At 42.7% G+C, this 26,784-nt stretch overlaps 1 protein-coding gene across 1 annotated transcript in view; it reads left to right on the top strand.

Annotated features, from left to right (window-relative positions):
* Positions 1–26,784, top strand: part of SLC25A17 (solute carrier family 25 member 17) — a 92,812-nt gene that overhangs the window by 355 nt on the left and 65,673 nt on the right. Inside the window, exon 2 of the mRNA XM_083156642.1 lies at positions 8,631–8,691. Within this exon, the coding sequence (XP_083012768.1) occupies positions 8,631–8,691 (61 nt within the window). The remainder of the gene's footprint in view (positions 1–8,630; positions 8,692–26,784) is intronic.

Consider the following 26,784-nt stretch of genomic DNA (forward strand, 5'->3'; position numbering starts at 1 on the left):
TGTTGAACAGATTTGCTCACTGATCTACTGGGCAGAGTTAATGGATCTACAATCATTATCAGCATAATGCTTGCACTAGGCCAGTGGTTCCCGAACTGTGCGTCTAGGCTCCCTGGGGTGCCTTGGAGCACTTGCAGGGGTGCCTTAGGTTGGTGGTCCAGAACCAATTCAAGTTTTTTATGGCCAATTAAATAGGCAAAATCAGTGCTTGTGGCTTGCAATTAAGAATATGTGGGTAAAGTGAATCATGTTTCTCACCACATAAATGGACCTAAGGAAAACATTTAAATCACAACTAATGTAATATTTTTCCTGACATTACTAACCAACTTTTGGCCTAGGGGTGCCATGAAAAATATTCTGATACTTTAAGGTGCCATGATTCAAAAAGTTTGGGAACCACTGCACTAGACAGATTTGTTAAAACTATAAAAAAAAACACGATTTATTTATTGAGTGATATGCTGAACGATCCTGTAAGCAATGATCATATAGCCCCCTGGCTACATGCATTCAACCCCCCCCCGGGCACCTTGCAACACCCTGTGCCTTGTAAACCCCCCTTCCCCCGCAATGTGTACTTGTGATCCCGGGTGTGGTATGCTGGCCAGACATTAGGGATTGCGTTGGTCATTGTACGACCCCGGCATCCCACCTGCTGGTATTTCGACAGAGGGGCAAGCGCAACTAAGCCCCAGGTTCTTTGCTCCCTCTATGGGGGTCAGGACACCTGACAGTCGGGCATTTTACAGTCAAGTTTCTGATGTCTGTGTACTGACCGTCAGAATCCCGATTGGCGCTCCGGCACCCGTGATCCCTGTGTGATTCAGGGTATAGACTTTGAAGTGTAATAAAATCATTGCAAAAAGAGGTGTTCTGGAAGTGGCATGGGCGTGTTTTGGTATATGGCTGCATTCTTTCGCAGGACCACAGCCACAGTAGCCATTTCTAAAGAAAGTATCACAGCAGACTGTGCCAGCCAGGAGCTGATAAAGTAGTCCATATTCTGCTCCGCCGGATGTTTCTGTCCTTCCTAAGCTTGCTTTATCAGATCCACAAGTGTACTTGAGCAATGCTCAGTAACGAAAGTGGGTTTGCGTAGTTTGTCGCACGGAAGGACACAATGGGAATACTTTATTTATTTACAGTTTCTTATATAGCACAGCATATTCCGTTGCGCTTTACAATTGGAAACAAATAATTAAAACTTGCATTTGCATATCTTTGTCCTTGAGCGTATATGAGCAATTGCGGCAACACATGAGTTGTGTTCACCTCTGAATCATGCCTTCTGATTTGAAATGTACAGTAGCTGTTCTTTTCCTTGATGGTAGTCCTGACATAGCATTAGAGTATGTTTGGGGTCATTATCTAGCTGTAGGATTAACTTTTCACTAGATATAAAGCAGAGGTTATTGCTTTTTTTTAGCAAATCATGCTTAGATTTGCAGGTGGGGAGGTACTGCACTCACCTTCTAGATGCTTATACAATAAGTGATTGACCTATAAGCACCCCTTGAATGGTGGAATGAGTGTCATTTAGATGTGACCTGTGGTGTAACAATAGGTTTTGACACAGCAGACATTATCAACACCCTGGGAACCATAGACTGGCAAGATAATTACTGGATCGCAACCAGCGACGTCACATCTCTTTACACAGAAATCGAACACCACCAAGGACTACACAGCACCAGACATTTCTTAGAACGAGCACAATAGTTGAAACAGGAACAAATACAATTCATTATAGACTCCATTGACTTCATCCTACACCACAATTACACATGGTTTAATGACACATTCTATCTCCAGGCCACCAGGACCGCCATGGGATCGAAGGTGGCGCCCAGCTACGCGAACCTATTCATGGGCAAATGGGAAGAGGACTACATTTGGGGTGAGCGTAGCTGGTCGTCTAATTCAGGGCTGTGGAGTCGGTAGGTAAATGTTCCGACTCCGACTCCTCGTACTTCTGACTCCGACTCCTCTGTATTAATATGCGAATGTATTTGATACATTCCTTGCACCACACTTAAAAACCTAGGATAGACAGTTTCTTCCAGAAACATGTACACATGTCTACCCTCATACAGACAAGTAGGCATGCAGGTTTTAAAATAAATATAAACACTAACAGTTGAATCCAAGAAGCTGTTCCATCAAGTCCTTCTAAGCTCTTCTAGCTATAGAGAAGAATCTTCACTCAATAGGAAAGGTTCAGAAGTGTGGAGCATGAGTTCCGCATGCTTTGTGACGACAACAAAAATCAATGAGCCACAATCTCCGCTGGTTTGCTTGCTCGTCACCGTTCAATTCATGGACACAAGGAACGATTTCTTTACCGAATCATTACTGGCGACGAAAAATGGTGCATGTCCATCAATATGAACCAGCGTAAGGAATGGCTTAGCCAAGGTAAACAAACGACCCCGCGCATGAAACAAGATCTTCATCCGCGTAAAAAGATGTTGTGCGTATGGTGGGAGAGCTTGGATGAATGAATTTTTCGAGTCTACACCAGGTGATTTCTACCAACGAGGTATTGAAAACCTTATTGATCGTTGGAAATAAGTTGTAAACTACAAGGGAGAATACATTTATAAGTATTGGTGCTCCGAATTGTGCGTTGCGTGCCATATAGTGAAGCACATGAAAAGCATGCTTTTTCACGGTCACTTATCGTGTTCGTTTTGCGGTTACATGAGGCACTGCATGCATTGGTTTTTATTCTTACAGTAGAGAAGTCATTAATTATAATTTTCGGAGTCGGTGCATTGTTTGCCGACTCCGACTCCAGGTACTCGAAATTTCCTCCGACTCCACAGCCCAGGTCTAATTTGATCCTATGGCGGCGTTACATAGATGACTGTATCTTCATTTGGAAGGGCTCCCACGATTCACTCACACAATTCATGGACTACCTCAATAAGAATGACAGAAACCTACAGTTTACAACACAGATCAGCCAACAATCAGTACAATTCTTGGACCTATAAATCTTCATAGATGACAACACCATACAGACAAAAACCTATAGAAAGGCCGTAGACGTAGTTATATTTTGTATACCAGTGGTCACTACAAACCCTGGTTGGATGGTATACCCAAAGGGCAGTTTCGTCGTCTGAAACTGCTCCAGGACACAAGATTTTGAGAAACAAGCAAGTGACATGAGGGACCAATTCCTAGTCAAACAATCAGATGAGGAATTGGTGAACAGCGCATACCATGAGATAGCCACACTCGGCAGGGACAAAACATTAATTAAAACTAACACCAACAATAAACAGGGACCACAAGATGTCTCATTCATTACACAATTCAATCAGTCCTCTCAACAACTCCGACAGATACTGCAAAAACATTGGTACATATTAAGACAGGACCATGAACTACAACATCACTTATCAGAGAAACCAACACTTATATTTAGGAAAGCACCAGACTTGAGACAACGACTAGTGAAAAAACATATAAAACCTAAACAAACTACACAAACCAGACTTACGGACACAAAAGGCTTCTTCCACTGTGGTAGATGCACAGGATGTGAGAACCTCACCACCAAGACAACCAAAAGTCACAACACCTGGACATCTGTGACCACCAACAGCACTTTTCAATATAGACAACACCTTTCCTGCGAATCCAAAGGAGTAATTGACCTGTTGAAGTGCCCCTGCGGATTAGAGTATGTGGGGAGGACAATTAGAGCATTGAAAGTCAGACTGTATGAACACATACGCAACATAAAAATAGGATATGAAAAACATAGCGTATCCATGCACTTTAAACATGCACATGGTTCCAATCCTGCAGGTCTCATGTTTACAGCCATTGAATCACCCATAAAAAATTGGAGAGGGGGTGACTACATTGAGCTATTAAACAAAAGAGAGCTCTTTTGGATTTTCAATCTAAAAACTCTACAGCCTGGGGGCTTAAACATTGACTGTCATAATGGACATCTGTAACTGTCTCAATAGTACAGATAACTACAGGCCAACATAGGGTCATCTACTACGTAGGAATACCCAGGTCTCCATGCCTATATAGTTCAGTGTATCACAACGACTACCTGGTACACCATGGATGGCATACCCACCCATCCACATACATGACACAGGTACCTGCAATGACACTATCCTCTGGCACCCTAATATTGCACATGCCTGGTTCCACCATTTATAATTGAGGTCATGACTACCTATTTATTTTTATTTATTTATATTTACTTCTATTTTATATTATTTTATTTTTTAATCTATACCTTTTCATTTTCATTTCATTCCCAATATTTCTGTGTAATAACATCCATATGCACAATAGTCGACACAGTCTGGCCAGTCAACACAGTCACCCTCTGACGATCACAACCTCACAGAGATTTATTAGCGTCATGACCAATCAGAATGAGAGGGGTGGAGCCAACCTCCTCTTAAATCCGGGACTGTACCACAACACTGACACTCTTGAAAAAGGCCGAACCCCGGCTGAAACGCGTTGGAACATACACCCCACACCAATCCGCATCTCACATCCACCGACGTCTCCTCCATTAGGGAGTCGAGCGCACGTCACTCCAGTGCGTCGCGCTCCTGGTGACGCAGGCCCGCACTATCTGGCAGTCGCCGGCGCACTGTTGAAGCAGCGTGGTTCTACAACTGGCATCCCCCACCTGGGACAGCAGGACGCCAGCGGCATCGGCAGCATCGGAACAATACTTCTCCTAACAGCGGCAGGATTAAGGTATGTTGGTTGCACCACTGGAGTGTCTTGGGACGCCAGCCTCCGGTGACCTCTTCATACCACGGTGATTCTGGACATTTTTTCAGGACTTATTGTTCATTCACCTACCCACCAACCCTCCACCCGACCCACCGCAGGATAGAGAATGTCCACACCTGCGTCCCCCACACCCGCCCGCAACGGACACCACTCACACCAAGTTGCGCGGCGATCAGCCCCAGCCCCAATTCCCTATTGATTGTTCACATCAATAAATATATTTTGCACCAACCCAATTTTTTCCTCATTCTATTGATCACGGTTGGTAGCAGTTAAAACCTATTGTTACACCACAGGTCACATCTAAGTGACACTCATTCCACCATTCAAGGGGTGCTTATAGGTCAATCACTTACTGTATAAGCATCTAGAAGGTGAGCGCAGTACCTCCCCACCTGCAAATACTTTGTAACCAGAGTCTGGACCACTCTAGGTCTGCAGCCCCTTCGCTCAGAGGTAATTCGAGCGCTATACCAATCCTGTATATCCAAATCATGCTTAGAAGCAGACAATTAGTAAAAATCCCACTCATTGAGAAACCATTCTGTGGTCAAATATTTTACATTTTCATTCATCGGTCCATAAGCCCTACTTCCAAAGTTTAGTAGACTACTAGGGAGGCTTCATGCCCCAGGCAAACCTCTTCTCCATTGATGGAGATTAGTTGTAAGATCTCTCCAATTAATCATTTCTATTTACAGTATACCCTATGTCAGGGGCGGATCCAGGATAAAATGACAGGGGGGGCACCATGATAAAAGAGGGTTTAGGTGGGGGAGGGCCAGTGTTAGTGGTGCCAGTGTACATGCTAAGAGAGCGGCAGAGAGAGGGTGGCAATGGGATTAAAAATAGGCCCACCATGGCAACAAAAGTGAAGGATGTAGTTGTGCGCGCGCCGAAGGCGCGCTCTGGAAAAGGGGGTGTGGCCACTCAACAAGGGGCATGTCCTTGAGTGTAGTGTACAACACCATATACAACTTCTACACATTCTGCTACAAAATACTAGACCCCATTATACTTGCCCCTTACACATGATGCCAAATGGAATGAGCCAAAATTCAAACAATGCCACATGGATTGTGTCAAAATTCACATAATGCCACACAGGTTGAGCCAAAATTTACATAATAACACACGGATTGAGCCAAAATTCACAAAATGCCACACGGATTGAGCCAAAATTTACATAATAACACACGGATTGAGCCAAAATTCACATAATGCCAAATGGATTGAGCCAAAATTCACATAATGCCACATGGATTGTGTCAAAATTCACATAATGCCACACGGATTGAGCCAAATTCATAAGATGCCATATGGATTGAGCCAAAATTCACATAATGCCATATGGATTGAGCCAAAATTCACATAATGCCACACGGATTGAGACAAAATTCACATAATGCCACATGGATTGAGCCAGAATTCACATAATGCCACACAGATTAAGACAAAATTCACAATACGCTTCATAAACAGGGACATTGTCCACCAAAGGCGCGCATTAAACATTTACGCCATAATGTCCATTGCACGTTAAATTCCGCGGCATGATGTCCATTATGTATTATGCCAAACACCATAATGCCTATTAAAAATTTTGCTACATACAGTAAGTGCTGCTTATCTACATGCTCATTGCCAAGGGTTCCATGCTCATTGCCAGAGGTTCCATGCTCGTTGCCATGTGGGATTACATGCTCATTGCCAATGGGGAATACATGCTCAAATGGGGGACAGCCGCCGCCAGGCAGAAGTGATAGCCACTGACAGTGGCCGAGCACTGCAGGTCCCAGCTATTTGAAATAATACCCCTTTCACACCAGAAAATGCATTCCCAGGTTTGCCCCTTTTACACCAGCCTAGTCCCTGCATTTTCTGGTGTGAGGGGGAGAGAAAACCACCCCCCCCCCCCCCCCCTTTAACCAGTTATCACATTTAACCGGCTATATCTTCTGAACTAACTGACCCATTTACATGAGACAAGTATCATATTGAAGAACTTTTGAGTGGGCTTCGAATGATTTTGGTCCAGTGAAACTGGAACGTTTGGTTCCAGAGTAATCTGCCCTCAAAGAAAATGAACAGCCATGAAATTACATTTCAAAAATAAAAAAATCGATTTACACGCTATATCTCTGGAACCGATTGACCAATATGGACCATCCTGGTATCATATTGAAGGCCCAGCGATTTGGAATTGAATGACATCAACATACAAGCTCCTGTGATGCCAGGGGGGGAACTGGCAGCCGTCGGACCTCGGTGGGGGTCGGAATTGACGGGTCCCATATTATCCTATGGGGAAAAAATGTTACAGCTTTGCCAGGCGATATCTCCGGTTCCCGGGGGGCTAGAGACATGGGGCTGGGCTCGTTGGAAAGCTCTGGTCCTCATCTACAAAATGAATGACAGGGGGGGCACGTGCCCGGGTGCCCCCCCCCTGAATCCGCCACTGCCCTATGTCATGTTTTCAATCCTTTGAATAACCCATGCCTTCATAAAATACATACGGCATTGGTTCACAGACACAGCCTTCAAGGCATTCCAACAGTCCAAGTTTAATGGCTACCCAAAGAAAAGATGGAAGGAAAAGAAATTCAAATTGACTGAAAGTACTCATTATGTCACCTCTGCTGTAGTATGGATATCTTTAAAATTTGGACTGTTCGAGTGCCTTAAGGAACTAATTTGGGAACCTCTGCCCAATGGTATAAGCCTTTACAAACTTTTTTTTTCTCTACTACATACTAGGTGAAGTAATACATACAGTAGTAACATTTAACCTAAATGGTAGGATGTGCTAAGGCTAAAGTGTAGTCAAAGCTTTAGACTGCATTCCTCATGTGTACTAAGTTTCGGATATGTGTCCACTGCGTCTCACATGTTGGCCAGCAAATGCGTATCACTGAAGTCCTATGATTGCAGAATGAAGTAATTTAATTGCTATTCTATGTGCCAGTGTAATTCTGTATAATATACCTGGCGGTATATGTCGCATCCTGTCCAAAATATCTAAATTCCTATTTTAGCACATACCCTCTTCTAATGGTATCCGGACTATTTGTAGACAACAAGTAGATAGACAGCCATTAGGTCGACACCATTAGTTCGACAACTCAATAGGTCAACATGCTTTTAGGTCGACCTGTCATTAGGTCGACATGTCATTAGGTCGACAGTCAAAAGGTCGACATGGTTTTTTTCACTTTTTTTTTAGCCGACATGTGCCGACAGGCGGTATTTCATGCCCTACTATACACTATGGCGTGGTGGGAGAATAAAATAGTGTGCCGAGTGCAGCGAGGCACCGTGCCCGAAGCATTGCGAGCGAAGCGACCGATGCGAGGGGCTGCGGTTCACTTCAAACTGTGTCCATGTCGACTGTGTCGACATTTCGGCCAAAAAACAGTGAAATAAACCATGTCGACCTAATGACATGTCGACCTAATGACATGTCGAACTAATGGTGTCGACCTAATGGCTGTCTATCTACTTGTTGTCTACAAATGGTCCCACATCCTGTCTAATACCTCTCCTCTTTTTAGAAGTATTTTTTACTTAATTTTGATGATCGCTATTTGAAAACTTTTGTGATGTAAACAAAGTCCTTTTGCAGAGCATGAGGCCATGTTCCACCAAACTGAGGTGGTTTTGCTTCATCATCTTGGTGGCTTGCTTTATGATTACTATGTTTCTTCTTTTGGAATGTATTTGCAGTAAATTAGCTGTGTTCATGGAGCTCTTATGCAACATTAAACATTTGTTTTAATCTCTGACTGATCTGTAGTAAAACCATCTTCATGAACCCATAATGCTTGTCTTTCATTCCATAGGGCAGTGTGACTGCCATGTCTTTATTCTACCCACTGGACACTGCTCGCCTGAGACTACAAGGTAAGTGAGTTTGTGTTTTCTTGCTGAGATGTAAAATGACGATTTTTATATAAAATTAGTGTTTCTGTCACATTTTCAACTCCTCAATTCTGCTTCATTAATTAATCAGCCCCCAGAAGTAAATATTTCTTAAATGATGCAGTATTCCTAAAATTGATGCAGCACTAGCTGAAATCACCACTACGAGCAATATTCCCCTAGAACAGTGATTTTCAACCTTTTTACCTTGCGGCACACTAAATAGGACTTTAAAATTGCCAAGGCACACCCTAAGATCCCCACAGGACAAAACACATTGGCCACCACATGAAAAAAACAAACCTATTGGCCCCCACATTAAAAACAATCACACAGATCCCCACAAATATCAAAAATAAAATACAGTGGCCCTCTACATGAAAAGAAGAGACCAGTAAATAACATTTGAACTGGTGGTGGCTGTAAATGGGTTTGGGCATCTCTAGATGTGGGGGCACACTTGAGAACAGCTCAAGGCACACTAGTGTGCCACGGCACACTGGTTGAAAAACACTGCCCTAGAAGATGGAGCTACTCTCAAAGATCCCATGGATTGAAAAATGGAGAGTGTATTTAAAAGGCTACATATCTCCAATGCAGTAGCATTGAAATCTGGGGTAGCTATCGCCTCTGTTGCTAGGGCTCTCAGATTATGGTGTATATCTTTACAGGATGATTTACAAGAGAGTGTGAGCATATATGGGAGCATATATGCAAGGCTCTTCTGTCCATCCAAACAGCAGTAGATTGTTTGTGAAGCACAGAGCTCAGTGGCTTAGATCCTGGGCAACAGATTCCCACTCTAAAAGTAGGCTTGCCACGTTGCCTTATGAGGGTTCTTTTTTATTCAGAATAAAAATATATTCCTTGATTCAGAGAGTGTCAGGAGGAAAATTAGTGAGGTTGCTACTGATGTGGTAGATATATGGATATATCTAATCTAGACAATAATTCAGGCATGCTAGGTCATATAGGTCTGGTTGTCCATAAAAGGAAATATTTATCTCCAGATTTTTTCAACAAACCAAGATTAGACAAATTTGTGAATTCAAGACTACCAAGTTTGAAAATAGAGATCTCAACGCTACCAAAGAGTCTGAGCGACTTAATCAACTCTGGGGCAGTAAAACAAGTTCCATGAACAGAAGAAAATAAAGGGTTTTATTCATTGTGCAGAAGGCTTCAGGTGGTTTCAGGACTATTCTGTATTTAAGAAGCCTAAACAAAATAATGAGGAGAGTTTTTTTTTGTATGGAAACTTAAAATTCTATTCTGATGGGGCTAAGAAAAAAAGCTTTTTTGGTGTTGCTAGATCTGCAGGACATGCATTTTCATATTCCAATCAAGCAGGTGACTGGAAATTTATTAGATTTTGCAGGAATACATTATCAGTTTGCTTGTCTCCCCTTTGGCCTGACATTGGGGGTTATTCTAGTTCACTCTTTCTGACAAAATTCTTCTTAGATGGACAAAACAATGTGCACTGCAGGTGGGGCAGATGTAACATGTGCAGAGAAAAGTAGATTTGGTAGGGGTTTTACTTCAAAGTAAGATCTATATTGCAGTGTAAAAATAAAGCAGCCAGTATTTACTCTGCACAGAAACAAAATAACACACCCAAATCTAATTATCTCTGCACATGTTACATCTGCCCCCTGCAGCGCACATAGTTTTGTCCATCTAAGAGAATTTTGTCAGAGTGAACTAGAATAAGGCCCATTGTCTCGAAGAGTTTTCACTAAAGTTCTAGTGACCCTAATAGCTTTTCTCATAAAACAAGGCATCATAATTTGGGCCTACTCTACTTAGAAGACCCTCATTGCAGGTCAATCAAGAGAGGAAGTGTCATAAGCAGCAGAGTTTGTGCTCAACTTACTCCAAGAGCATGGGTGGCTAATAAACCTAAAAAGAGTTGGTTAATTCCATCCCAAATAATAATTTTTTCTAGGTATGATGATAACTACTAGATATTTTGAAATTAATCTGGCAAAAGAAGATGCAACAAAATTGAAGAATTGGTCAATATCCTTCAGATCAAGCAGAAAGTTTGACTTGGCATGGCCCTAAGGTAACTGGGCATGATGGCATCAACCATTGGAATTGTCCACTGGGCGAGATGAAGGATGAGCGTGTTCCAATGGGATTTACTCAAGTATTTTAAGCTCAAGACACTTTTAAACAAGAAAGGTCAGAGAGAAATTAGGTTGGTTTTGTTGGTGATACATTACTTCCAAAAAGACTTTACAGGAAGTCACCTAAGCTTCTTTTCAGACAACATGACCGTGGTGGTGTATCTCAACTGACAGGGTGGTATAAAAAGTTTGGCCATCATGGAAGAAGTAAAGAACATTATGATCTGGGCAGAAAGACATTTAAAATAACTGACCGCATTATATGTCCCTCACAAGGAAAATATGGTTTCAGATTACCTAAGCAGAAATCTGATCTTTCCAGGGTAATGAGTTAGTCCATAATTCAGTTAATAGTGGACACATTTGGTCTTCCTATGATCTGGGCAGAAAGACATTTAAAATAACTGACCGCATTATATGTCCCTCACAAGGAAAATATGGTTTCAGATTACCTAAGCAGAAATCTGATCTTTCCAGGGTAATGAGTTAGTCCATAATTCAGTTAATAGTGGACACATTTGGTCTTCCTGAGAGAGACCTGATGGCAATGTCGAAGAATACGAAACTGGAACTTTTATTTTCCTGTTACAACTAGGTGGACTCTTGCGGAACAGATGCCTTATCCCAGAAGTGGGATTTTAAGATGGCCTACATTTTTCCTCCATTCTCCCTCCATATCCAGGGTATTAAGGAAGATTTTGGAAGAACAGGTGCAGGTGATCATAGTTCTACCCTTCTGGCCAAGGAGGTTGTGGTTCCCGACCAATCTTGAGGATGGCAGTCAGAGATCCTCTGACATTGCCTATAGTTCCACGCATGCTGTGTCAGGGACCCTTACAGTACTAGGATCCTTAGAATCTGTGTTTGATGGCATGGAAATTGAGCAGGAAATTCTAAGGAGTAAGGGTCTGTCTCCTGTTGTAATCGAACCTCTCATGCAAGCTAGGAAAAGAGTATCATCAATTATATACCACAGTATATGGAAAATATTAATTTACTGGAAATGGAAAATGTCATGGTTTTTAAAGCAGATACACCACATATCTTGCAGTTTTTATGTGATGGATTTATTAAGGGTCTGGCAGTATCCATCCTTAAAGTTAATATAGCTGCCCTGAGCATCCTGCTAGACAGAAAACAAGTTGATTGCAATATACTGTCAGGCCATAAAGAGTCTCTGGCCTCAAATTAAATCTTTTGTCCCTCAATGGGACTTAAATTTGGTGCTTAATGTCCTCATGTTACCCCCATTTGAACCATTGGATAGACTAAAGCTAAGGTTTCTGACATGGAAAGTGGTCTTCCTTATTGCAATATCATATGCGAGACGAATTGGAGAGTTACATGCTTTTTGGGCTCAGGAGCCTTATTTTAAACTTTCCACATCAATCAGGAAATTATTCTACCATCTTTTTTCTCTGAACCAAAGAATAAAAGTGAGGAAAATCTTCACACTTTGGCCGGTACTTATGTAGTATCTGGACGCCCGATTATCGCATCGCATCCGACCAAATTGCATGCGATGCGATGGACCCGATTTTCAATAGGATTCTATGGGAAAAGGGGTCCTTTTCATTTCCCCACTATCCAACTTCACCTGCCGGATAGTACAGCCGGGCAGCGCAGCGCATACAGTCTGCCCAGCTGTCAGCTACCTACGGGCGGACGGGTGTTCGGACGTCCGGGCAGAGCCACTGGTTGGGGGGGAGATGCCAGCCACGTCCGCTGCTTATGCAAGTGGCATTGCTGCCAAGAGCACGTCCGTGTCGCACCCCCCGACTACAGCCGGGCAGCGCACATACAGTCTGCCCGGCTGTCATCAATTACGTAGCAGAACACAGGTACTGGGGGGGGGGGGGTTGATTCTGAAAATGCTCCATCTCTGTGGAGTTTTTATGTCCTCCTCCTCTCTGTATACGAAGGTCTGTGCATGTGCATATTTTTTAAGTATATATTGTAAGCAGGACTACAGGGAGGACTGAGGGGAATGATTACATAGCCTCTGTTAATGAATTATAAATACATTTTAAATGCAGGAGAAACTTGGAAAGCAAACAAATTGCAAAAATCTATGTTACCTTTCATCGCCCCACAAATACAGATTGTACACCTTTCAAAAGTAGTGTAATGGTGTATACACACGGAGGAGATATGCAATGCTATGTGAGTCCCGATACGATCAGATCGTATCAGGACTCGCATCGCACGGCATGCTAAAAGGACAATTTAGACTATATAGTGCAGATCTGCACTGTATAGTCTTGCCTGCCCTCTCAATTTCACTGCCGATTAGCGCTCACGTGGCTGGCATCTCCCCAGGGGGGGCATTGCGGGCACCGGCGGTTATAGGGTGTCTGTGCTGATGGTGTGACGCTCAGGTGTCACAAGGTGGTTATATAGCATAAATGTGCCGATAGGGTGACGCTCTGGTGTCACAAGATGGATATATAGCATAAATTTGCCGATGGTGTGACGCTCAGGTGTCACAAGATGGATTATGTAGCATAAATGTGCCGATGGTGTGACGCTCTCAGGTGTCACAAGATGGATTATGTAGTATAAATGTGCTGATGGTGTGACGCTCAGGTGTCACAAGATGGTTATATAGCATAAATGTGCTGATGGTGTGACGCTCTCAGGTGTCACAAGATGGTTATATAGCATAAATGTGCCGATGGGGTGACGCTCTGGTGTCACAAGATGGATATATAGCATAAATGTGCCCATGGTGTGACGCTCTCAGGTGTCACAAGATGGATTATGTAGTATAAATGTGCTGATGGTGTGACGCTCCGGTGTCACAAGATGGTTATATAGCATAAATGTGCTGATGGTGTGACGCTCAGGTGTCACAAGATGGTTATATAGCATAAATGTGCTGACGGTGTGACGCTCAGGTGTCACAAGATGGTTATATAGCTTAAATGTGCTGACGGTGTGACGCTCAGGTGTCACAAGATGGTTATATAGCATAAATGTGCTGACGGTGTGACGCTTAGGTGTCACAAGATGGTTATATAGCTTAAATGTGCTGATGGTGTGACGCTCAGGTGTCACAAGATGGTTATATAGCTTAAATGTGCTGATGGTGTGACGCTCAGGTGTCACAGGATGGGTTATATAGCATAAATGTGCTGATGGTGTGACGCTCCGGTGTCACAGGATGGGTTATATAGCATAAATGTGCTGGTGGTGTGACGCTCCGGTGTCACAAGATGGTTATATAGCATAAATGTGCTGATGGTATGACGCTCCGGTGTCACAAGATGGTTATATAGCATAAATGTGCTGATAGTGTGACGCTCTCAGGTGTCACAAGATGGTTATATAGCATAAATGTGCTGATGGTGTGACGCTATCAGGTGTCACAGGATGGGTTATATAGCATAAATGTGCTGATGGTGTGACACTCAGGTGTCACAGGATGGTTATATAGCATAAATGTGCTGATGGTGTGACGCTCAGGTGTCACAGGATGGGTTATATAGCATAAATGTGCTGATGGTGTGACACTCAGGTGTCACAAGATGGTTATATAGCATAAATGTGCTGATGGTGTGACGCTCAGGTGTCACAAGATGGTTATATAGCATATATGTGCTGATGGTGTGACGCTCAGGTGTCACAAGATGGTTATATAGCATAAATGTGCTGATGGTGTGACGCTATCAGGTGTCACAGGATGGGTTATATAGCATAAATGTGCTGATGGTGTGACACTCAGGTGTCACAGGATGGTTATATAGCATAAATGAGCTGATGGTGTGACGCTCAAGTGTCACAGGATGGTTATATAGCATAAATGTGCTGATGGTGTGACGCTCCGGTGTCACAGGATGGGTTATATAGCATAAATGTGCTGCTGGTGTGACGCTCCGGTGTCACAAGATGGTTATGTAGCATAAATGTGCTGATGGTATGACGCTCCGGTGTCACAAGATGGTTATATAGCATAAATGTGCTGATAGTGTGACGCTCTCAGGTGTCACAAGATGGTTATATAGCATAAATGTGCTGATGGTGTGACGCTATCAGGTGTCACAGGATGGGTTATATAGCATAAATGTGCTGATGGTGTGACACTCAGGTGTCACAGGATGGTTATATAGCATAAATGTGCTGATGGTGTGACGCTCAGGTGTCACAGGATGGTTATATAGCATAAATGTGCTGATGGTGTGACACTCAGGTGTCACAAGATGGTTATATAGCATAAATGTGCTGATGGTGTGACGCTCAGGTGTCACAGGATGGTTATATAGAATAAATGTGCTGATGGTGTGACGCTCAGGTGTCACAAGATGGTTATATAGCATAAATGTGCCGATGGTGTGACGCTCTCAGGTGTCACAAGATGGATTATATAGCATAAATGTGCCGATGGTGTGACGCTCAGGTGTCACAAGATGGTTATATAGCTTAAATGTGCTGATGGTGTGACGATCAGGTGTCACAGGATGGGTTATATAGCATAAATGTGCTGATGGTGTGATGCTCAGGTGTCACAAGATGGTTATATAGCATAAATGTGCCGATGGGGTGACGCTCTGGTGTCACAAGATGGATATATAGCATAAATGTGCTGATGGTGTGACGCTCAGGTGTCACAGGATGGTTATATAGAATAAATGTGCTGATGGTGTGACGCTCTCAGGTGTCACAAGATGGGTTATATAGCATAAATGTGCTGATGGTGTGACGCTCAGGTGTCACAAGATGGTTATATAGCATAAATGTGCTGACGGTGTGACGCTCAGGTGTCACAGGATGGATTATATAGCATAAACATGCTGATGGTTTGAAGCTCAGGTGTCACCACCTTTTAAATTAAAATGTGCCCTCGCGATTGAAAAATGTGCCCTCGCGATTGAAAAATGTGCCCTCGAGATTGAAAAATGTGCCCTTCCTGTGGTCAGCACCCTGCCCTAAAAAATTTCTAGAGTGAACACTATGTATGTTGTTTTTTTTTTTTTTAGGATCATGGGAGAAGACCCTCAAAGGATTGGTAGGAGAGAGGAGGAGTGGACCTATATACTGGAGGTGGGGGGGATCCTAAGAGAAATCGCCTGTCTATTTAAGAGTAGAAGGGCCTAAATCCATTCTAAAGGGCTGCCATGAAGTCTGCAAAGTATACTTATGATAATTCCATTTCTCTGGAAGTTATTGATTCAGCTTTTAGCTGCCAATTTACAGGCCCTGTTGGAAAGATGAAAGAAAGAAAAAGACACTCTTTTTGTTGGGGCACTCTTGTCTATATAATAAGTTGAAGAGTGTGTGTGCGTGTGTGTGTGCGTGTCCGTTGCATTGCGGGCACACCGTGGCACTCAGAGCTGCCAAATTTGGCAACAAGGTACCTCTGGACCTGGTGGTGTGCACCTCGAAGCCGTTTTGGGGAAATTTCACTTAGAAATGTAAAAAACACCAAGTTTTAATTTGCCTTCATTGATGATCTGGGGAAAAGATTGACGATCGGGGAAACCGTTGTCGAAGGAACAACTCCACACCTGATATCATTGCTGTCATTGAGTGTGCATGACATTCTAACATTATGGTGAAGGCTTTAAACAATTAGGAATAACTGAGGATATAAATAGACCACACATCACACACACGTACATATTGTACACGCACACACACACACACCGTACACCACGTATGCACACAACACACATATATATATATATATAGGTAGCGCACCTCACACACTTACACATTGGACAGATACACACAACAAAACACACACATAACACACCACATGCAGTACAACACAAACCCATATACACTACAACACACACCCAAAAACAGTACAACAAACACAGAACACACACACTTAAACATTGTGTAGATACAGAAATACACAGAACACACACACTTAAGCATTGTCAGGATACGCACACTACTGCACATATATATGTAGCGCACCTCACAGTCAGCAGATACACAAAACACATAACACACCACTCATGGTACAACACACACCCACATTCACTACAACACGCATCCAAAAACAGTACAATACAAAGAACACACACAAACATTGCACAGATACACACAGCACACTACACACACACACACACACACATTTATACATAGCACACCTTACGCACTTACACATTGGGCAGATACACACAACACACACATACATAACATACCTCTAACAGCGCAACACACACCCACATTCACCACACACACCCAAAAAACAGTACAACACACAAAACACATACTTAAACACTGCACAGATACACAAAGGCACAACACACACATACGCATACTGTATATACATAGAACACCTCACACACTTACGCATTGGACAGACACATACAACACAACACACACAACCACATACACTACATCACACACACAAAAACAGTAACACACACGCCGTTTATTTAACAGTCTGTACCGACTAATTAAAAACTACCTAATGTACCGGCTTTTCTTTTTTTCCCCATATCCATCTCTGCGCACCCCAGCCAGTTGCACTGAGAAATCTTTGTCCTGGCCAATGCACCCGTTGATCAATACAAAGTGGGTACACTGCACTCACCCTGTTAGTCAGTTGGATGTTAGGCACTGCTCTGCCTTAAGGGTTTCCCAGACTCTTTTGATTCATAGATAACGTTTGGTCGATGGGCATGTGCGCTGCATGTATTTGTTTGAAGTGTAAGAAGATGAAGATGTGTCACGTTATAGTGAACAATTTACTCAATAAATCGTGAAATAAATATGTGTACATAGAAGTACAATCAAGAAATGAAAGTAGGATTAAAAAATAAATTCTGATTCAAACTGATAATTGTTTGGATGGGGTGGGTTGCAAAACAAATCTATAGGTGGAGGGGGTATGGATATTGTGGGCATAATTAGTGTTTTATACACCCACAGGGGGTCCCCAGTTGATGAGAAATGTTCACTTCAGTGTCACCATAGGGGTATTTCCAATTGGGGTTCAGGTGGTCTTTTAGGGGTCCCTTTACAATCCCGTTGGTCTCTTCTTCTGGAGCCTATGGACTCCCTCAGTGATTGACTATCATTAAGGGAGACTATAGGCTCAAGGAGGAGAGACCTACGCGATTGTAAAGGGTCCCTGAAAGACCACCTGGACCCCAATTGGGAATCCCGCTATGGTGACCTGTGACCATGACACTGTACTGAAAATCCCATCAATTGAGGACCCCCTGTAGGTGTACCAAACACCAATTATGCCCACAATATCCATACCCCCACTCACCTATAGATTTGTTTCGAAACCCACCCCATCCAAACAATTATCAGTTTGAATCAGAACTTATTTTTTAATCCTACTTTCATTTTTTAATTGTACTTCTATGTACACGTATATGGTTTTTTCACAATTTATTGAGTAAATTGTACACTTTAACATGGCAAATCTTTATCTCAGTCTTATTCTTCAACTTCTTATTACACTCCAAACCTTATCAATGCACCCATTTATGATTGCGATGGCTGGATCGGTGTATTGGCCTTGTGGGTGTAGGGAAGAATTTGGCCCATTGCACCCGTTCCCAGTGGTGCATCGCAGTGGTGCGGTTAGCGTGCATCGAGTCATGATGTCATGTGGCCAGGCCCGCGGACCTGCTCCCACACTCAGTGGCTGCCCCACTGTTTGGTAGAGATGCCCGGTGCATGTGCTTTACAGATCTCCAGACCTCAGAGACTGTTGCAGGCATGATCGGTGAGGGGAGCGGCAGTGGCAGGGAGCGGTGAATTAATTATGGCGCGGGAAGTAACGTCCACCCCGGTCTCCACGCACTCAGCGCCTGTAATTACACACCCTAGAAACTGTACCATTGAAAGTATAGAAATGAAGGTGTGGCCACGTCCCTTTCAGATTTTGTACCAATTTCTGACCCTCAGATGTTGGAAGGTATGTCATAGGTGCTAAATCTCAGGAGTGGATGTGGAATTCATCAACACATACAAGTTATCAACTCAGGAGCGTTGTGTTTCAAACAACAACAGCACACCTGATTTCATTGCCGTCATTGAGTATCAATGCAAACACATTCTAACATTATGGTGGAATCTATAACAAATTACAATCTTAGGTCTTTGGCACAGCATACTGTAAGATGACATTTTTCAGCAATTTTGGAAATAAAAAAAAAACACCAAGGTTTTCCCGGGCAACGCCGGGCGGGTCAGCTAGTTAGACAATATGATTGTTATAATGGCGTTAAATCAATTAGGGGTTGTATAAGTCCTAGGACTCTGATTGGTAATTTAGGGTTTATTGGGGTGTAGTAGGGGGAATTTCCCTGTCAATTTATTTTAGTAAAACTTATACCCCTTTTCCACTTGCAAAAATATCCCGGGTTTTTGCACATGAACGCGCATCAACCCGGGATTTAGTGCAGTGTGAAAGTGTCTTTGAGGAATATCCCGTGTTCAGCATTCCGGGATCTCTACCCAGGTCCTGACCTGGGTAGGACCCTGAATCGACACAGGATGCGGCCAGTGTGAATGGTCCCGTACACGGGACTTTAAAAAAGCTGCTGATTGGAGCTTTGTTTGGGCTCACAATGCTGATGTCATCTTTAATCGCACTGGAAAGCGGAAGAGAAGCCCTGGACAGCGCAGATCGGAGCAGACAGGCATCATGGCAAACTGGACGGACCAGGAAGTGAGAGAGCTCCTGAGCATAAGGGGTGAGGAGGAGATAAAACGCCAAATTACTGGCACAGTAAAAGATGCCGTGGTTTATAAAAACATATCAAAGCTGCTTGAAGCCAGAGGCATGATCCGGACACAACAGCAAGTTGTTAATAAACTGAAGACCCTGAGAAAGAAGTTCATGAAGGTGCATGACAACAACCGTAAAAAGAGTGGGGCTAGCCGCATCTAATGGGAATATTATGATATCTGCGCAACCGTCTTCGGGCACACAGCTCTCTGCAATCCTGTGAGTCTGTCTTCAAGTTCAAAGTACATTGCTGCAGAAACCAGCCAAGGCCCTGAAGATACACAGACAAGTGAAGTCTGCCACTCATCACCCCTGCTAATTGAGGACACACCTGATTGTAGTGAGCATGAAACATCCACCCACCTGCCCAGCCCTGATGGCAGCATATCCGTCACCGTTGAAGAGGTCGTGGAAGCTGCAACCAGTGACAGTGGGTTTCCACAAAGTGCCGTCTCCCCAACTTTGCAGAGAAACAGTAAGTTTATTTTTTAAAGATGGGATGATGGGACTTGTAGGCTGTGGGAAGGGGGTTTACAGGGTAAGGGGGGGTGACATAATATACAGTTATCAAAGTATAACCTGCAGTGATGTCGCAGTGTTAAGCAGTGTGTACAAGGGCGTAACTACCATGGGTGCAAGGGGTACAGCTGCTATGGAGCCCAGAGCTGAGAGGGGCCCATTTTGCCTGTCAAAGTATTATATGCTTTATGCATTTTTTTAGCATTAGGTGAGAAATAGGGGCCCTTACAAACTTTTGCTATGGGGCCCACATGTTTCTAGTTACGCCACTGAGTGTGTAGGTGGATTAAATAGTTTGCCAAAGCTGCTATTTTTATGTATGGTCATTTTCAATTTATATCTTATCTTTACAGTTTACAACGTTCCACCTAGAACGAAGAAAATTAACAAAGCGGGGCAAGCAGCTAGAGCCATGACAAGTGCCCTTGTTGAAGAACTCAGAGAAATGGACAATGCTATGTCCACACAGGAGAATGCAAGGATCGACAAATTTTTAGAGGCCGAGCGTGAAATGCAGGACTCATTTCTTTCTAAAATCCTGTCAATGCAGGAACGCATGAATAGAGAGGCTCTTGAGCGTCATAGGGAATTGCAGCAAATTAACATGGCGTTCTTGGAATGTTTGTTCAATAATCCAAAAGCTCCAAGCCAACACCACAGCTCACAATACCCTGAACCGGGTTATTCCACATATAATCATGGACCATACTTTGTTTCAAGCAATGCTGCAAATGAGCAAACTTCAGAGTTTTCAGTTTTTCGCAATTTGTCTTAAAGCTATAGGCACATTTATTAAATTTATTTTGTTTGTTTTGCACTTAAAGTGCCTCGGCACTAGTTTACCTCGTTGTTTATGCACTACTAGTACATTTTGTGTTGCACTTAAAGTGCTTAGGCACCAGTTTACCTCAGTGTTTATGTACCTGTAGTTCATTGTTTTGCACTTAAAGTGTTAATGCACAACTGGTTGTGCATTCGGTTAGCTTGAAATGCTAAACTTCAAGCAATTCTTGTTTGGGATGGAGGGGTTAGGACGAGGGAGGTTGGGATAGGGGCGGTTGGTATGGGGGGATTGGGACGGGGGCGGTTGGGATGGGGGTGGTACGGGTGGAGGAGGGTTTCTTTATTGTTTTATTGTAGTGTCTATACAAAGGCAAAATGAAAGGCAAATAAAAATTGCACCTAAAATCCAAAGGTGCTAAACCAAATAAAAAAATAATAATTTTAAACACCCTTGTCATCACTTTTTTTTTTATTTAAAATGACCATTTCATATGGTATTTGCAGTGATTTCCCGGGATCAGTATGAATGGGGCTATCCTGGGTCTGAATGCAGTGTGAAAGGGTACATTCCCGGGTAGTGTCCCGGGAAGCATCCTGGAACATATTCCCGGGACTGCAAGTGAAAAAGGGGTATTAGCTTTTATTGTTTCTTTATAAAATAACTCTATACATTGCACACACACATATATAAGGACACACAAAACATATAATATTTACACTTTCTTAGAAGAACACCTTTCAGGGTATGAATTTATGTCCCCTTGCTTGGGTAGGATAAATTGTATAAGCTTATTCATCAAAATAGCGTTCAGTAGAAAAATCTACTGCAAATATTTGTGACACTTAGGGGGTTATTCTAGTTCACTCTTTCTGACAAAATCCTTCTTAGATGGACAAAACCATGTGCACTGCAGGGGGGCAGATGTAAAATGTTCAGAGATAATTAGATTTGGGTGAGTTATTTTGTTTCTGTGCAGGGTAAATACTGGCTGCTTTATTTTTACACTGCAATATAGATCTCACTTTGAAGTAAAACCCCACCCAAATCTAATTCTCTCTGCACAAGTTACATCTGCCCCACCTGCAGTGCACATGGTTTTGTCCATCTAAGAATGATTTTGTCAGAAAGAGTGAACAAGAATAAGGCCCTTAGAGCAATAAAGAAAAATAATCTATTAGAGATAAGGAGCCCATACACGCTGTGATCGCGGCGGCTCCATTTTGTACTTTGGGATGCGCGCATCTCATCGTACAGTACAAAAAGTATGTGCTGCACATACTCTTTGTACTAGCTTTTCATCACATTGCATGCACAAGGCATGCGATACGATGTGTACTATTTAACCCCTTCCCGACATTTGACGTACATTTACGTCATGGTCGGGAAGTACTTCGCGACACATGGCATAAATGTACGTCATGGATTTAAACTGTCACCGCGTCTATAGACGCGGTGACAGTTTGGAGATGTCTGCTGTCCCTGACAGGGGGGATGCCCCCCCCGGTCGGCGATCGCTGTGATTGGCTGTTCAAATCTGAACAGCCATTCACAGCGTTTCCTGTGTTACCGGCGGCTAAGCCGCTCGGTAACACAGAGATCGGTGGTGATCGGTGCTGTTAAGTACAGCACCGATCACCACCGATCCGCAGACCCCCCCTCCCACCCACCCGGCAGCTCTGTGCTCTTACCCCAGCCCGGCAGTCGCTCTCCTCCCTCTGCTCTGATCCAGCAGCGCCGCAGCGCTGCCTCCCCCTTCCCTCCCCCCCGCCAGCAGCAGCAGCAGCAGCCTACGGGGCCATGTAAAAATGAAAGAAATAAAATGAAATGATTTTTTATATATATATATATATATATATATATATATATATGTATGTGTGTATGTGTGTGTATATATATATATATATATATATATATATATGTGTGTGTATGTGTATATATATATATATATATATATGTGTGTGTGTATATACACACATATATATATATATATATATATATATATAACAGCAGTGTAGACCCCTGGGCATATATATATATATATATATATATATATATATATATATATATATATATATATATATATATATATATATATATATATATACAGATAGATATTCCCGACCGAAGACGTATATATACGTCATGGTCGGGAGGTACTTCCCGACCGAAGACGTATATATACGTCATGGTTTTAAACTGTCACCGCGTCCATAGACGCGGTGACAGTTTGGAGATGTCTGCTGTCCCTGAGCCCCGGTCGGCGATCGCTGTGATTGGCTGTTCAAATCTGAACAGCCATTCACAGCGTTTTCTGTGTTACCGGCAGCTAAGCCGCTCGGTAACACAGTGATCGGTGGTGATCGGTGCTGTTAAGTACAGCACCGATCACCACCGATCGCCAGCCCCCCCCCCCCTCCCACCCGGCAGTCCCCCCTCCCACCCACCCGGCTGCCGCAGCGCCAGCACCCCTCCCACCCCCCCACCAGCCGCAGCGCCAGACCCCCTCCCAAATCTGGTGAGCAAAATGGGGTCACATGTGAGGGGGGTTCCACTGTATTGGAGCTTCGGGGGTCTTGCTAATGCGACATAGCACCCACCATTCATTCCACCACCAAATATCACTCCTTCCCTTCTGAGTCCTGCCATGCACCCAACTGGTATTTTTTGGTCACATGTGAGGCATTGCCGTACTCGGGAGAAATTGGGGCACAGATTTTGGGGTGCTTTGTCTCCTTCATTCCTTGTGAAAATGAAAAACTTTGAGCCAGAACTGCATTTTTGTGTAAAAAATTACATTTTTTTACACAAAAATGCAGATCTGGTTTAAAATTTTTCATTTTCGCAAGGAATGAAGGAGACAAAGCACCCCAAAATCTGTGCCCCAATTTCTCCCGAGTATGGCAATGCCTCACATGTGACCAAAAAATACCAGTTGGGTGCATGGCAGGACTCAGAAGGGAAGGAGTGATATTTGGATTTTGCAGCACAGATTCTGGTTGAATGACCCCTGAAGCACCCATACAGTGGAACCCCCCCACAAGTGACCCCATTTTGCAAACTACACCCTTTAGGGAATTCATCTAGGGGTATAGTGTACATTTCAAACCCCCAGGGGTTTCACCAATTTTGATACAACTGAGCTGTGAAAATGAAAAATTAAATTTTTTACACAAAAATGCAGTTCTGGCTCCAAATTTTTCATTTTCACAAGGAATGAAGGAGACAAAGCACCCCAAAATCTGTGCCCCAATTTCTCCCGAGTACGGCAATGCCTCACATGTGACCAAAAAATACCATTTGGGTGCATGGCAGGACTCAGAAGGGAAGGAGTGATTTTTGGATTTTGCAGCACAGATTCTGGTTGAATGACCCCTGAAGCACCCATACAGTGGAACCCCCCCACAAGTGACCCCATTTTGCAAACTACACCCTTTAGGGAATTCATCTAGGGGTATAGTGTACATTTCAAACCCCCAGGGGTTTCACCAATTTTGATACAACTGAGCTGTGAAAATGAAAAATTAAATTTTTTCATTTTCACAGCCCAGTTGTATCAAAATTGGTAAAACCCCTGGGGGTTTGAAATGTACACTATACCCCTAGATGAATTCCCTGAAGGGTCTAGTTTGCAAAATGGGGTCACTTGTGGGGGAGGTTCCTAACTTTTAGCATCTTATGGTGCCTAGAAACCTACATGGTGCCTAAAAAATAATCTCATAAAAAGGAGGCTCCAAAATCAAGTAGGTGCTCCTTCTATTATGAAGCCTGTGGTTTGGTCAACGTGCACACTAGGGCCACATATAGGATATTTATGAAAACAAAAGAATTGGGGGAATAAATTTTTAGTCACATTTCTCTAGTAAAATCTACTGTGTTCCTTAGAAAAATGTATTAAAATTGCAAATCTGCAAAAAAAATGAAATTTTGAAATTTGACCTACACTTTGTTTTAATTCCTGTGAAACACCTAAAGGGTTAACAAACTTCCAAAATGCTGTTTTGAATACTGTGAGGGGTGCAGTTTTTGAAATGGCATCATTTATGGGGGTGTCTCACATACAAGTCCCTCAAAGTCACATCAGAACTGAACTGGTCCCTAAAAAAATCAGTGTTTAAAATTTTCTTGAAAATTTGAAAATTTGCTATTCATATTGTAAGCCTCCTAGTGTCCAAAAAAATTAAAAGGAAGTTGAAATAATGATGGAAACATAAAGTAGACATATGGTCTATGTTAGTTATTAACTATTTTGAGTGGTATGATTATTTGTCTCACAAGCAGAAAATTTAACATTTTGCAAATTGCTAAATTTTCCATTTTTTTCCGACATTTTGGTATTTTTCACAAACAAACACAGACTGTATCGACGAAAATTTACCACTAACTTGAAGTACAATGTGTCACGAAAAAACAATCTCAAAATCACTGGGATAAGTAAAAGCAAAAAAAAGTTATCCCCACTTAAGTGATACATGTCAGATTTGAAAAAAAGGGCTCTGTCAGGAAGGCAAAAACATGCTGTGTCAGGAAGGGGTTAAGTACAAAACGTACATGCACAACGGAGCGTGTATGGGCTCCTCTACATAGGTTACCAGCACCTTTTTTTTTTTTTTTTTTTTTTTATATAATTCTTTATTTAATTTTGTATATAAAATAGATAACATGAGGGAGGTAGGAATAACATTATGCTAACTCCTCCGACAAATACACATACATCTGATAACATTTCTAATAAGTAATATTCGATCCATACTATTTAACAATACAATCTACACAAAACATACATGACAAGACACACGTTGAGGACCCATACTCTTGGCTCTTTTAGATCACCTTCTCTTCATATTGTATTACCTTTTCATCTAATGGGCTAACATACTTCATGGTATATGTACCACTAATCCACTCTCGCTTGCCTGTTTCTTACCCAAGGCTGAGTTCTAATCACCACAATCTCTCACCTATCTCTAAATATTGTCCATGCATGCCAATTTTTACTTGCTTTGCTTTTGTTTTTTTTTGTTTTTTTATGTGTCAGTTCAAACATCTGTGCCCAACCTTCCTTAACCATTGAGAAATTCAGACCCTCCTCCCATTTCTTTTGCCATTCGGTCTTTTCTAAGTTTTTTTGTGTCCCGATTTTCTTTATATATTAATGAGATCCCCCCTTTTTTCCCTGAGGCATTTAAATGGGTAATGATTTTTTCGGAATCTCAAACTTCTCTCTCAATTGGGAGAAAGATCTGAGGTCTTGATTTACATATAGGTCTTTTAAGGTTTTTATTCCCTTCTTATAGCCTGTATGGAGAGGGACAGGAGGGGTCTACAAAATGGGCCCAATTCTTCCACCAACCCATCCCATGCTTTCAGGTTGTATAATCTCCTACTTTTCCCCGGATGGCAAATTAAGTCGCGCAACTTAATTTCACTAGCCATAACACATCTGTTGAAAAAGCCTTCTGGGGCTAAACGATCCTTCAGACCTACCGCCGTGCACGACGGCGTCCGCAGCACAGCACATGATAGAACAGACGCATACCCGCACTTAATACCAGGAATTTCTCCATCTCCACACCTCTTACCTTCTCTCCCTGTCTGTAACAGCGCATGCAGCACGGGAGGGCAGAATCTTGGCACTCACTATACTCCATGGTTTCACTACCCTGACCTGGTGCCGCTCACCATCCACCAATGGGGGTTACCCGCACATGGATGGCAGCAGCGCAACAGGAACAACGGTAACACCATCCTGTCTATTAGTGGTAAATATACTGTGAAGTATGTTAGGCCATTAAATGAAAAGGTAATACAATATGAAGAGAAGGTGATCTAAAAGAGCCAAGAGTATGGGTCCTGAATGTGTGTCTTGTCATGTATGTTTTGTGTAGATTGTATTGTTAAATAGTATGGATCGAATATTGTTTATTAGAAATGTTATC

The sequence above is a fragment of the Crinia signifera genome, chromosome 8 (genome assembly GCF_055691185.1).
Source record: "Crinia signifera chromosome 8, ASM5569118v1, whole genome shotgun sequence".
NCBI lineage: Eukaryota > Metazoa > Chordata > Amphibia > Anura > Myobatrachidae > Crinia > Crinia signifera.